At 42.2% G+C, this 12,018-nt stretch overlaps 2 protein-coding genes across 2 annotated transcripts; one reads left to right on the forward strand and one right to left on the reverse strand.

The window, feature by feature from the left end:
• Positions 1-240: 240 nt before the first annotated feature.
• On the reverse strand, positions 241-9,691 carry CSUI_007107 (organelle processing peptidase; the record flags this gene model as incomplete). The annotated part of the gene is made up of 9 exons (XM_068067257.1): positions 8,452-9,691; positions 7,399-7,553; positions 6,560-6,651; positions 5,579-5,759; positions 4,232-4,562; positions 3,113-3,378; positions 2,008-2,049; positions 1,127-1,191; positions 241-342 (listed from the first exon to the last, which is right to left on the reverse strand). Coding segments are annotated over exons 1-9 (1,551 nt in total), but the record flags the coding sequence as incomplete, so codon positions are not given.
• Positions 9,692-9,911: 220 nt separating this feature from the next.
• On the forward strand, positions 9,912-11,810 carry CSUI_007108 (dna mismatch repair c-terminal domain-containing protein; the record flags this gene model as incomplete). Its single annotated transcript, XM_068067258.1, has 1 exon — positions 9,912-11,810. A coding segment is annotated over exon 1 (627 nt), but the record flags the coding sequence as incomplete, so codon positions are not given.
• Positions 11,811-12,018: the final 208 nt, after the last annotated feature.

A 12,018-nucleotide genomic window follows, 5' to 3' on the forward strand; every position in this document is an offset into this window, starting at 1 on the left:
TCTATCTATCTATCTATCTATCTATCTATCTATCTATCTTTAATCTATCTATCTATCTATCTATCTATCTATCTTTAATCTATCTATCTATCTTTTATCTATCTATCTTTGATCTATCTCTTTCTCCGTATCTACCTCTTTTGATCTCTTTCGGTTAATTCGGTTGATAGTGGTGTCAGCCCGCTCCCCCGAGTGACTGTGTGTGTGTCTTTTCTTTTCTTTTCTTTTTGCGTGCTTACGGCGTCGTGTAGGTATTTCCATGCGACTCTCTTCACCTCCTCCGCGTCGATCACCTCGAGGCGCTTCAGAAATTCTGCGAGAGGAATACGACGACCATACGCTCTACAGCATACCACCACACAAAACACGAAGAAAAGAAGAAGAAGCAGAAAGATCAACTTCTCTATATGTCTATGTATACAGGTAGATGTGGGCACTTGAAGAGATCTAGGAAAATAGAGAGAGAGGTGACTTGTTTGAGAGAAGAATGAGAGAATGACTGAGAAGCTTTCTGAATGAGAGAAAAAGAGGAAGGGAGAAAGACAGACAAGAGGAAAAGGACCCAACAGAGAGAGAAGGAGAAAGAAAGAAAGACTTCTTATCGACATGTATCCGTTGAGAGAAGAAGAAGAACGACACATCGTCAATTCTCAAGCCTTCTTTTTCTTCTTCCATCCACCCGTTCATTCTCTCTCTCTCTCTGCCTGCTCTTCTTTTCTCTCTCTCTTTCTACTTCTTCATGAAGACTGATAAAGAAGAAAGAAGAGAAGACTCATTACCAGTGTGAGAGAAAAGAAGCTTCTAGCTCCGTCACCCCAATCTCCAGAGATAAACCCCTAGAGATAAGAAATCTCTCACGACAACATCATCTACTGCAGAGAAGTAAAAAAGCAAAAGCGTTTCTGTCTCATCATTTCTATCTTTCTCAGAGAGGAAAGACACACATAAAGAAGAAGATCTCTACGGAAGTATAAGTACAAGAAAACGTTTGCTTCGGAGCTGAGTTCATGTGTCTGGCTGGGGTGTACATACACCAGAAATGAAAGACAACAGACACAATGAACGACAGAGGGAGACGCCAAGCAACTAGACTTCTCTCTCTTCTTTTCTTTTCTTTTCTCCTTACAAGAGTTGACGTCCTATGTCCTCAGCGACGGCCGTCGTCGAATCCAAATGCCCCAGCAATTGAGTCTACACACACATATATATATATATGTATGGATATGAATATAGAAATAGATAGATAGATAGCTGGCTCTCCATACACAGACATACATGCATATACATAGACATACACACGTACATATTTATTTGTAGATGGATTGAGAGATTCGGAAGAAAAAAGAAGAGAAACGAAAGGTAGGGAAATAAAAAAGAAAAAGAGCAGAAACGAAGACAGACAGACAGAGAGAGAAAGAAAGAAAGGGAAGGACAAGAGGTCTTTGCGAATGGAGCGCGTTTTCGATGTGAGAAGTAGACGTTTCTTCTTCCTTGTCACTCTGCATTGTCTCTCTCTGTCTCTCTCTTTGTCTCTCTCTTTGTCTGTCTCTCTGTCTCTATCTATCTATCTATGTGTAGACATAGAGAGAAGAAGAGTTCTTAGTCTCTTGTCTTGATCACATCCTTCTCCTCTATCCCACCAGTCTTCTCTAAACAGAAGAAGAAGAAGAAGACTGCTGCGAAGCTACCCTACACACTCTTCATCTAAATCATATGCAAGCATCTATCTATACATGTGTATCTCTATTCATATGTATGTATATCTATATATAGATATATAGACAGATAGATTGAGAATTTGAGGGATCTATTGTAGACAGCATGTAAGCAACAAGTCCATCCCTCTCTCTTTCTGCTTCTAGCCACCAACACTCTTCACGTGACTTGCATGCTATAAAGAAAGAAAGAAAGTAGAAAGAGAAATGTGAAGAAAGGGAAAGACAGAAGAGAGAGAATGAAGAGACTTCCTCTCTTTCTAGAGGTGTGTGTATGTGTTTTAAAATTTACCTTTAGCTGAGCCTTCGCTCTTTCAACTTCCTCCTCTGTGACCTAAGCCATCCCACACAATAGAAAAGAGTAAGGAAGGACAAGGAGAGAAAGAAAGAAGCCTCCAAGGATACTCAAACACACAGAAATTCTCATTATGTGACTTGACTCGTTAATCTATCGCGACCTTTAAGGTCTCATCTCCCTTTTGTCATTTATCTCTCTTTGGTCCCCATTTGATCGATCCTCTCTCTCTCTCTCTTCAATCACCTCACACACCCACACAGAATGCACGCACCCCAACCCAACTGTCTTGAGCTCCACTCCTATCTCTATGCAAAAACACATACACATATATATATATATATATAGTTTGGTGTGTACTACCTCTCTCTCTCTATATATATATGTGCATGCATGCATGCAATCAGTGCATGCATAGCCAGGCTGCTAGATCAGATCCGTCACTGGCTTTGGATAAGCTCTTTCTGAAGAGGAGAGACACACGTGGAAGAAGAAAGAGAGAGAAAGAGAGAGAGAGAAGCTTCTTTTTGTTCTCTAATGAGGAGAAGGAGAAAAAGAGACCTCCTTTACAACTCTTGACACCTTCCTAGGAGTGTGTCTCGCCCCACATGCCCACCCGCAGAGAGACGAGACGACACCCCAAATCCTATGGCGTGGCTACATGCAAAACAAGAGAAGCGCATGCATAATGCGTGTGTATCTTTGTCACTTTGTTTTTGCCTAAGAAGTGCTTACGTCAAGAGTAGAAGATGACGCAACCCAACCCACTGCTAGTTGTCTATCCTTCCTTATTATCCATAGATACACTCTCTCTCTCTCTCTCGATCCTTATCTCCATCCATCATAATAGATACATGTCTATCTCTACGCCTCTCAAGCTCCTCTTCACCCCTACTTTCCTTCCATCTATCACGTCTTTACCTCTCCATACATACATATATATCAGCACACACATCCATCCTCTACATACACATACAGACACCTCCACGAATCAAACAGCGAGCAGAAACCTTTCACACTCTATCTCTCTCTGTCTGTCTTTCATCTAAACTTTCTTTCTTTTTGGAATCCTTCTCTATCTATCTCTTTGTTGGTCCCTTACCGCATAGGACAGAGAGGTGATACCAAACATAAGCTCCATGACGCAGTGCTCCAAAGCCACCTCGTCGCACTGTGCATAGAACCCGAAGAGCCCTGTGTCTCTATAGCATGTATTGAAGGCCGAAAACATCTCCGCACACCCCACGGTCATCTTATTGCATACATTTCTTATCGTTGTATTCGCCGACACTTTCCCGGGAACGATCCCTTCGTCGTGTTTACGGTAGCTCCCAATGATCGCTTGCATCAGCATAAACGTCACGGCGTCTGGAGAAAAAGAAAAAGAAGAAAAGAAAAGAAGTCGAAAGAGCACAGGTGAAGACGAGGAAGCAGAAGAAGAAAAGCTGCAAAGAAGTGATGCCTGTCTCTCTTTCTGCTAAAGAGCGTGGTATCACCTCATGTTGACTCCTCTCGAGAAGAAGGGTCTCTCCTTCGCCTTGTACATATTCAGACATATTCATGTATGCATGTGTAAAATATAGATAGGTTCTAAAGAGAGTGGTGTGAAGTATCGAGAAAACTAGATGTGCAGGGGGGGAGAGAGAGAAGAGACTTATATATGTGAAAGAAATACAGGTAGACATAAAAAGTACTAGTAGTCATGAGATCTATATATCTCTTACGTCTACATATATATGTATAGGTGTATGTAAGTATGTATGTCTGAATAGGTTTGTAGAAACTAAAAAAATTGTGTGGTCCTCGAGAAGACATGAAAGAGATGAAAGAAAACATTCCTGGACAGTCTCTCTCTTTCGTTCTCTGGTGTACATACACCTTCAGGTCTGTATACACATAAAGGAAAGATAAATGAGAGATAGCAAGACCTCTTACAAGCCATCATCTGTATCTCCTATCCCTATCTGACTAGACACTCTTCCCTCTATACGCCTTTCTCTTCAAGAAGACAAAACTCTCCCTCACAAACCTCATCTTCTTCTTCCCTCTTTTTCTTCTTCCTCTTCTTCTCCATCCTCGATCCCCCACCTCATCTGCATGATCTTCTTCTTCTTTTATCCTTTCTAAATGTATCTTCTCTACCTCTCTCTCTCTCTCGTTTCATCTCTTAATTCTTTCTTTCTATCTCGTCGTATCAAGATTCTCTTCTTCTTGATATTACCTGGAGACTTCCATGGAACTCCTTCAAATCCAACAGCGACATGTGCGATAGGCCCCATATCGTCATTGCGATGGAGGAGCTCCGATCCACAGAAGAAAGGCTTCTCTTCAGGCATAAGAATCTTGTTTCTCTTGGGCTGAGGAACCTGCGAGAAATGCTTCTCAACTAGCTGAACGAGCTCTTGGTGGTCCACATCTCCTGCGGCTGCGATGACCATACGATCGCTCGTGTAATTCCTTTGAATATAGTCAACGATATGCTGACGCGTCATATTGCGGATGTTCTCCTCCGGGCCGAGGATCGTAAAGCCTAACGGACTATCACGGAAGGCCTGAAGAGAAACAGAGAGAAGAAGGAAAGACAAGATGGAGAGAGCAGGAAGAAAAGAACAGAATGAAAGAAAGAAAGAAAGAATGAGAGATACAAAGAAAACAAGGGAAAGACGAAAAAGGAGAAAAAGAATGAAGAGAAAGGGAAGAAGATGGGTGGAAGAGGTGAGAATGAAAGAGAACTACACATGAAGGGGAACAGACAGTAGAAACAAGCTGATACGGGACAGGTAAGAGGCAATATAAAAAGAGAGAGAGAGAAAGAGAAAGAACGAAAGAGAAAATGCTCCTGCGTGAGTAGAGAGGAAGGTTTAAGGAAGGAAGAGAGAGACAGAGAAAGAGAAAGATACAAAAAGATGCCTCGAGGAATGAAAAAAGACCTGGCGAGAAAACATGAGAACAGCAGGCATCCCAACGGCATACTTGAGGTGTATATACACTCCACAGTCAAAGAAGAAGAAGAGGACAACGGAGAAGAATTCAGCGATCAAAAGAAATGGAAAAGTAACAGACATGGATGGAGAGAGACAGAGAGATAGATAGACAGACTATCAGAGATCTCAATATGTCAATTCCTTACACGAGGACATGCAATATACCTATATATACATAGATTTGAATATAGACGTCTATGTAGATCTCTGTGTATACACAAGTCCGAGAGATTTCGCTGTACGTACACCTGAACAACATGCACTAAGATAGAGAGATATAGATACCGAGTTGCCTTGCACAGCCGCTACATTCTCTTTTGGTCTCCACTCTTCGGTTCGGTCATTCCTATTTCGACAGCAGCAGAGAAGAAGAAGGAGATGTGTATAGGAATACCTTTCTTGAGAGAACATGCAAAGAAAGAGAAGGAAGAAGAGAAAGAAGAATACAAGCTTCCATCTCTACACACCGCGTTCTTTTCCTCTTCATTCCAGAGAAGAGGTGAATGTCTATGAGAGAAAAAGACACGTCTAACTGCGATTTATCTAGCTCTTCTCCTGCTAATCAGACTTTTAGGTGTACGTACAGTTGTATGGAGACGATCAAAGATGACTTCTTCCGTCTGTTTCTCGACTTCTTCCATTTCACGAAGAATGACGTGTTTCTCCATCTGGACGGCATCTTCGTCGATCGTCGAGTTCAGCAGAATATCCGAAAGAATATCTACACACTGAGGGATATCCTTCTTGAAAGCCTTCGCGTAATACCTAAGGAGAAAGGCGAAAAGAAAGAAAGAAAGAAAGAAGAGGAGACGATGCAACGAGACCTTCACCTGGTATGAAAATCTCGGGTGTATGTACACGCACATAGACAGCAGGTGCATTATGGCGATAAAGATAGACAGAGGAAGATGAAATATACAGAGAACAAATGCATGCATGCATGTATAGAAAAAGCTCCGTATCCAAACAGATACGAAATAACAGACGGAGATCGAGAAATGAGTATATGCACGAATAGGGGACAGAAGAAGACAGGAATACATAGATGAATGTAAACCTCGACCTCTATAGGGGAGGAGGTGAACGGAGAGACTTGTCTGTCGTCGAGCAGAAAGAAGGAATAGCCGGCCAACTTGAGTCGCATGAAGAAGAAGTCACTACAGCTAGAAATGACTTAAGCGGGAGAGAGAGAAACAAAGGCCTGGAACTAAAAGAAGTGACAGAAAAGAAAGCAAGAGACCATAAGAAGGCATGCATCTTTCAGACATGAGAGTAATACAATGGATGATATCTATACATACATACGATAAGATTGGGCTATAGACCTTATTCTTCTTTGTAAAGTTTGAAGGGAGTCAAGAGAAGGACAATCTAGAGGAAGGTAAAAAAGCAAGAAAAGAGCAAAGCAAGAAGTGACGAGGTGAGGAAGGAAAAGGAGGAAGAAGTAAGAAAGAACACAGAAAGCTAAGAAAAGAAACACAAGACGACTAGAGAACGAGAGAGAAGCGAAACAAAGAGACATGCATTAACATTATTGTCATACAATACAGATGAGGTGTACGTACACTGTCTGTTCTCTTGAGGTGTATGCATTGAGGTGCGCGCCCATATTCTCAATCTCCTGCTCTAACTGAATTCGAGATCTTCTCTTCGTTCCCTAAGTAAAAAGAAAACAGCGAAAGAAAGAAAAGAAGGAGAGGAAGAAACGAATGCAATCAAGGGATATGAAAAGAGACAAAGAAAGAAAAGTGCATGTGGAATAACCCTGCTCCATCTGAAACCTTTTTCATAGCAGAGGTCCAGCCGTAAACATTAGAGAGGAAGAAAAGTAAGAAAAAGTAGACAGGAAAAAGTCACGGAGAATGCAAACAAAGACGAGGCAAGGAAGAACAAAGGGAAGAAAAAGAAACCCATGCAACGATTCAACAACATAACAGTCCAGCTATTCCCTCTCTATCACCCCCAAAAATCCAACTGTACATACACCCCAAAGCATCCCAAGTGTATATACACCATAAAGCCTCCCCGAGTGTACATACACCTCAGAAGATACAAGGGCTTGCTGTAGACAGACCGCTTCTCCCCACACCTCTACATCTCTACACATAGGCAACCCGCAAGGAAATATGACTGGACTACCCTTGCATATGGTACACAGGCACACCTTTGAAACAAGAGAAAGACTCCTCCTGAAAGGAGAAAGAAGATATTTAGAGGATAATGATAAGAAGAGGACGAGAAAAAGCAAACCACAGAATCTCTCGAGAAAAGATACCTAGCTTATAAGTAGACCGAAACAAATGAAACAGAGCTGAAAGAGAAGAAGAAGGAAAGGAAGATCAGCTTTCTTTCTTTTTCCTTTCTTTCCCCTCTTTCTTTCTTTCCTTCCTTCTTGGTTTCTTACCTTGAAAGTCATATGTTCAAGGAAATGTGCGGCTCCATTGGTTTGTTTGCTGTCGTATCGACTCCCGCTGTCAATCCACACCCCCACTGTCGCTGTACGGTGAAAAGGAAGTCTCTGGGTAGAGACACGTAATCCTGACGGTAACGTAGTGGTGACTGAGAAAGGAAGAAGAAGAAAAAAGAAGAAAGAGAAGAAAGAATGAAAGATATGCATGCACATATGCGATCTAGAGATAGACAGAAAGAGAGTGCGAGAGTGAAAAGGGGGAGTGAATGAGACGACGGAAGAAGTAGAGGGGAGGGAGAAGAAGCAGAAGACTTGGAAAATGAAGAGACGAAAGCGATACACTCAAGAGAGGAGGAAAAAGAACAGATGGAGAGGGGGAAGAAGAAACGTAGGAAGAGTAGAAAGAAAGAAAGAAGGCGAGAAGAGAGAAGAGATACATCGGGAGAGAGAGAGAGAGCAGAAAAAGAGAAGAGGTTGAAAGAAGGGTGGTAAAGTTGAAGAGACACCTGAAAAATTCTCTAAGACTCTCTGTATCATGCTTATCCTAAGTAACACGATAGGAAGAGTAGAGAAACGATATGCACAGCCAACACGAGGAGAACCGAAATCTGAAGAAAGGAAGAAAGAAACCTACATCCTACTCACGAAAGACGTCGGAAGAAAAAGAAGAAACAGAAAAAGAGAAGGCGATCGTCTGCTACACAGATATAAATATATATGTGTATACATGTAGATAGGAATCTATGTACATAGATAGACCTAGAGATCGTTCAATCGTGCGACAGACAGAAAGGGAGAGAGAGAGAAATTAAACAATAGAGATTAATAGAGGCACACAAAATAAGTATGACACTGACAATGGAGAGAGAAGAAACGAAAGAAAAGATATTATAATTATACATAGATAAATATATAGATGCATACGTAAGTGCAACAGAATGTATAGATCCATCCCGTATGTTCCTATTCTAAGCGCTTTCCTATAGGATCTATACTCAACTCTTGAGACAGGGGTGACAAAGAAAGAAAGAAGAAGAAGAGACATACTTGTTGGAGGTTGGTTAAAAGCTTCTGCAGGAATGGAGACATCGACAGATTTCGCAAGCGGGCTAATCAAATGACTCCCTCCCCCCCCTAGAGACGATGAGGCCGCTGCAGCAACCGCCGCAGGTGTAGCTACACCTAAAGAACCTGATGGACGTGAGAAGAAGTTTCTTTGGAAAAAGGCAAGAGACTTTGGCAAAGAAGAAGAAGAGGAAGATGAACAAGAAGAAGAAGAAGAGGAAGAAGAAAGAGAATTTCTCCCAATACGAGAACCTCCAATCCCTAAGACCCGAGATAAACACCTGCCTGATACCAACGACATTTTGACCCAAGAGAAAGGGGAGAAGTAGAGATGAAGAAGAAGAGAGGAGAAGAAGAGGGAGGATTCTTAAAAGAAGAAAAAGAAGATGAAGAAAAGACGATGAGGCGTAGATAGGGATGGTAAGGGTGAAGCACGAGAGAAAGTGAAGAGGTGGGCCACGTGAAACAAAGCACACGCCTTCTAAGAAAGAGGAAGAGTTAGAGAGAGAGAGAAAGAAAGAGAAAGGCGAAGAGGGTCTGTACGATGAATGGATACAGAGACCAGATACGAGAGAGAGAGTGAGAAACTCTCTCTCTACAAGCGGCGTAAAAGAGATGAACGAGAAGTACAAAGGAGACGGCAAAAAAGAGGGGAAGCTGGCTGGAAAGAAAGAAAAGACGGGACAACATGAAGAAAAGGAAGATGTGGGAAGTGGGAGACAAATCAGAGGGTGAAATTTAGGAGAGAAGAGACTGAAGAGAAAAGTCAGAGAAAGTGGAGATGAGGAGAAAGAAAAGTAAAGGGTGTGGGACTGTGGAAGTACAGAAGAGACAGAGAAGGAAGAAACTACCACTCACGAGATTCTGAAGCAGTCAGAAGAGAAGAAAACTACGAAAGAAGAAATACACAGAGAGACTGGAGATACCAGATCTCCACATACACAGAAAGGAAGAAGGACAGGCGGGAGTGAAGAGGAAGAAAGAAGAGAGAAGAAGGCGTCTTCGGTTCAAATAGAAAGTAAGTTCCTTGCAAACAAAGAGAGAAGAAGACTTACGCCTACATGGGCTAAGATTATCGATAAGAAGCCTCCAAGAATGATGCTAAAATTCCGCAGAAAACACCATTCTCGTATCATTTCGGCGGTGTACATACACCTCATGCTTTCTATCGACAGCGGGCTTATCTACGGATCGGACGTTTCTTTCCCTAGCTATTATGAACCTCTTCTCTCTTTTTCTCTCCCTACGAGTTGAATATAACAACCATCCTAACACACACCTCGCATTCTTCTTCTTCATTCCTTCTCCTTACCGTCTATAAGCCGATCTGCTGGGAGAGAAGAATCTTGTTTCTCCCCTGCGATGGCATGCAAGCTCTGTCTTATCGATTGAAGCGGAGGCAAAGAGAAAGAGAGATGAAAGCCTAGAGGAGGATAAAAGAGAATCTTCTTTTCTTCTCTCTTTCTTTTTGTCTTGAAGAAACGCAGAAGTGTCAATTTCTGCTGAACTTTAGACCTAAGAAATAGCTTTAGACCTTCTCTTTCTTCTCCCTTCTCTCCTTTCACCTCAGTATCGCATTCACGCGTCAATCCATCCATCCGGCGTATTTCTCAAACGGAGAGAGATTACTGCATTTCTAATTCTCTTTTCTTCTTTTCTTTACCATTGTCATCTTTTCTGCTGCTTAAGCTTTAGAAGGAGAAGTCTTTCTTATCTAGTGTGGAACGGGAAGATTCTCCCTTTTCTCTCCCCTCAAGAAGTCGTGAGGCAAGAGCGGTCTTCAACAAGGTCCCTCTTCACACACAACATACATGCATCGGCTCATCTTTCTTTCTTTCTATCTATCTATCGCAGGTGCAGGAAGAGTTGTCTGTCTTTAAGGTGATAGAGGAGGTGCCATTCTTCTTTCTCTTTCTATTTCACGAGGCATAGAGAGGCACTGAGAGAAGCAAAATCTTTCTTTCTTCTCTTACTCTTTATCTACGGCTACTGTTGTCTTAGATTGCGGGTAGCCTTTCTTTACGTCGCGATATGTTACTTTTCCTTTTCCTATTCTGGTCTTTCTCTTTCTCTCTTCTTATCTGAGTGTACATGGATTTCTACAACGCCATCCCTCCCTGGGTTTGATAACTCTTTCAAGTCCTGTGAAATCTCTTTGTTTCGATCTTTTCCTACAGAGAGAAAGATAGATATTCTTTCTTTCTTTCTTTTCCACATCTTTTCTCTAAGCTTGTTTCTTTCGCTTCTTCGTTTTCATGACGTGTACATACACCCCATCCCCGTATACACCTCATGAAAAGGGGCCGATCTTAGCTTGCATGTAGCTAGCTGCTCGTTCTTATCATCGATCGTTCATGAAGGCTGAGAGAATCGACTTTCTCCAGACCATCAAGGAAAATGCTTTCGAGACTTCTTGACCGTACAGAATAGGAGAAATAAGAATTAGGAGAATGTTTAGATGAAGTAAGAGAGGGAAAAGAAAAGAGAAAGAAGGAGATACCGGATGGAGAGGAAGAGAGAAGTGTCAAAGAGAAAGAAGAAAAAAGAAAAAGGAGGAGAAGGAAGATGATGCTTGGTCTTTTCCTCGTGTTTCCAAGCACAGAGACTTTTCTCTCTCCAGGAAAGAGATAGAGAAATTGTCGTTTGAATCGAGGAAGACTTTTGTGAAGCTGACGAAGAATTGGACTTTCCTTCTCTTCTTCATCTTCCTTGCCATGGAGGGCGAGAGATTCTCAGGCTCGGGTGCTGGTGTGGATGAGGAGGAAGAGAAAGAAAAAGAAGAAAGAAGAGAAGCCTGCTATCATGTTTCACGAGAAAAGGACACATCTCAAGGTGTACGTACACCTGAACCGTCGGGTGTACGTACACCTCAACCAGAGGAAGATACTCCCAAAGACAGTAGCAAACCAGACAAGTCAAATCCTAGTCTCTCTTCTCAACTTGAGAATCCACTTTCTCACAAAACACACCCTGTCTCTTCTTATCTTCGCGTAGGAAATCCATCCTCTTCTTCCACATCCTCTTTCTCTGCTTCTTCATTCTCTACTTCATCTTCGTGTGCTCCTTCTTTTTCTTCTTTTGCGTGTCCGCCATCTTCTTCTTCCCTTTCTACTTCGAAGGGAGAGAAGAGCACAAAAGAAGGAGAAGAAGGAGAGAAGAAGCAGATCAGGAATGTGTGCAAGGAAACTCAAGAGGGTCTGAGTAGAGAAGGAGAAAGAAGGATACGTATGATGAGCGAAGAAGTAGCAGAGAGTATTTGCAGTCAGCAGGTCATCGTCGGTCTTAAAGCCGTGTGTAAAGAACTCGTCGAAAATTCTATCGATGCTGGCGCAACGGCTATAGGTATATACGCATGCATCTACGTCTTCTTTGTCTTCTTTTTCTTCCATTCCTTCTCCTCTGTCTCTCTGCCTTGTCTCTATCTCATTCCTTCGCTCTCACTTCATGTGCCTATGTATCGATGTGTATAGGTGACAGAGACTTCTATCTGTACAGCTGCGGGGTTCCCTCTATCTTCTCGTACATAACCTTCTGCGCACCTACACACAC

Source organism: Cystoisospora suis (assembly GCF_002600585.1).
Source record: "Cystoisospora suis strain Wien I chromosome Unknown contig_3674, whole genome shotgun sequence".
Lineage (NCBI taxonomy): Eukaryota > Apicomplexa > Conoidasida > Eucoccidiorida > Sarcocystidae > Cystoisospora > Cystoisospora suis.